The sequence below is a fragment of the Athene cunicularia genome, unplaced genomic scaffold (assembly GCF_003259725.1).
Source record: "Athene cunicularia isolate RWA unplaced genomic scaffold, athCun1 SCF_60, whole genome shotgun sequence".
NCBI lineage: Eukaryota > Metazoa > Chordata > Aves > Strigiformes > Strigidae > Athene > Athene cunicularia.
In genome coordinates, this window is record NW_020799491.1 from 43,228 (window position 1) to 43,934 (window position 707).

Consider the following 707-nt stretch of genomic DNA (forward strand, 5'->3'; position numbering starts at 1 on the left):
GCGGCGTAGCTGGTGGCAGGTGGCCCGGAAGCGGGTGACGGTGACCACAGCGTCCCAAAGCCACCGCAGCAGCAGGGCCAGCAGCAGGGTCCCGATGGCCGCCACACCCAGGGGACCCAGCGCCACCGCCATGGCCACCGCGCCCTGGGGACAGGGCAAAGGTCAGGCGGGGGTGGCCGTGGCACCGCGGTGTCACGTGGTCCCGCAGCGGGGGTGTCATCGGGCGCATCCGGGTGGCTTTGTCGTCATGCGTGTCCTGGTGGCTTCGTCCCATCATGTGTGTCCTGGTGGCATCGTCCCCTCATGCGTGTCCTGGTGGCTTTGTCCCCTCACGTGTGTCCTGGTGGCTTTGTCCCATCATGTGTGTCCTGGTGGCATTGTCCCCTCACGCGTGTCCTTGTGGCATCGTCCCCTCACGCATGTCCTGGTGGCTTTGTCCCCTCACGTGTGTCCTGGTGGCTTTGTCCCATCATGTGTGTCCTGGTGGGTTTGTCCCTCATGCGTGTCCCGGTGGCATCGTCCCCTCACGCGTGTCCTGGTGGCTTTGTCCCCTCATGTGTCCTGGTGGCATCGTCCCCTCACGCTTGTCCTGGTGGCATCATCCCCTCACACGTGACCTGGTGGGTTTGTCCCTCATGCGTGTCCTGGTGGCATCGTCCCCTCACGTGTCCTGGTGGCATCGTCCCCTCACACATGTCCTGGTGGCT

At 65.2% G+C, this 707-nt stretch overlaps 1 protein-coding gene across 1 annotated transcript in view; it reads right to left on the reverse strand.

The window, feature by feature from the left end:
- LOC113490898 (cytochrome P450 4F22-like) overlaps positions 1 to 192 on the reverse strand; it is a 3,193-nt gene extending 3,001 nt beyond the window's left edge. The window contains exon 1 of the mRNA XM_026867507.1: positions 3 to 192. Coding sequence (XP_026723308.1) covers positions 3 to 132 — 130 coding nt within the window. The 5' untranslated portion in view covers positions 133 to 192. The remainder of the gene's footprint in view (positions 1 to 2) is intronic.
- Between the last annotated feature and the right edge of the window lie 515 nt (positions 193 to 707).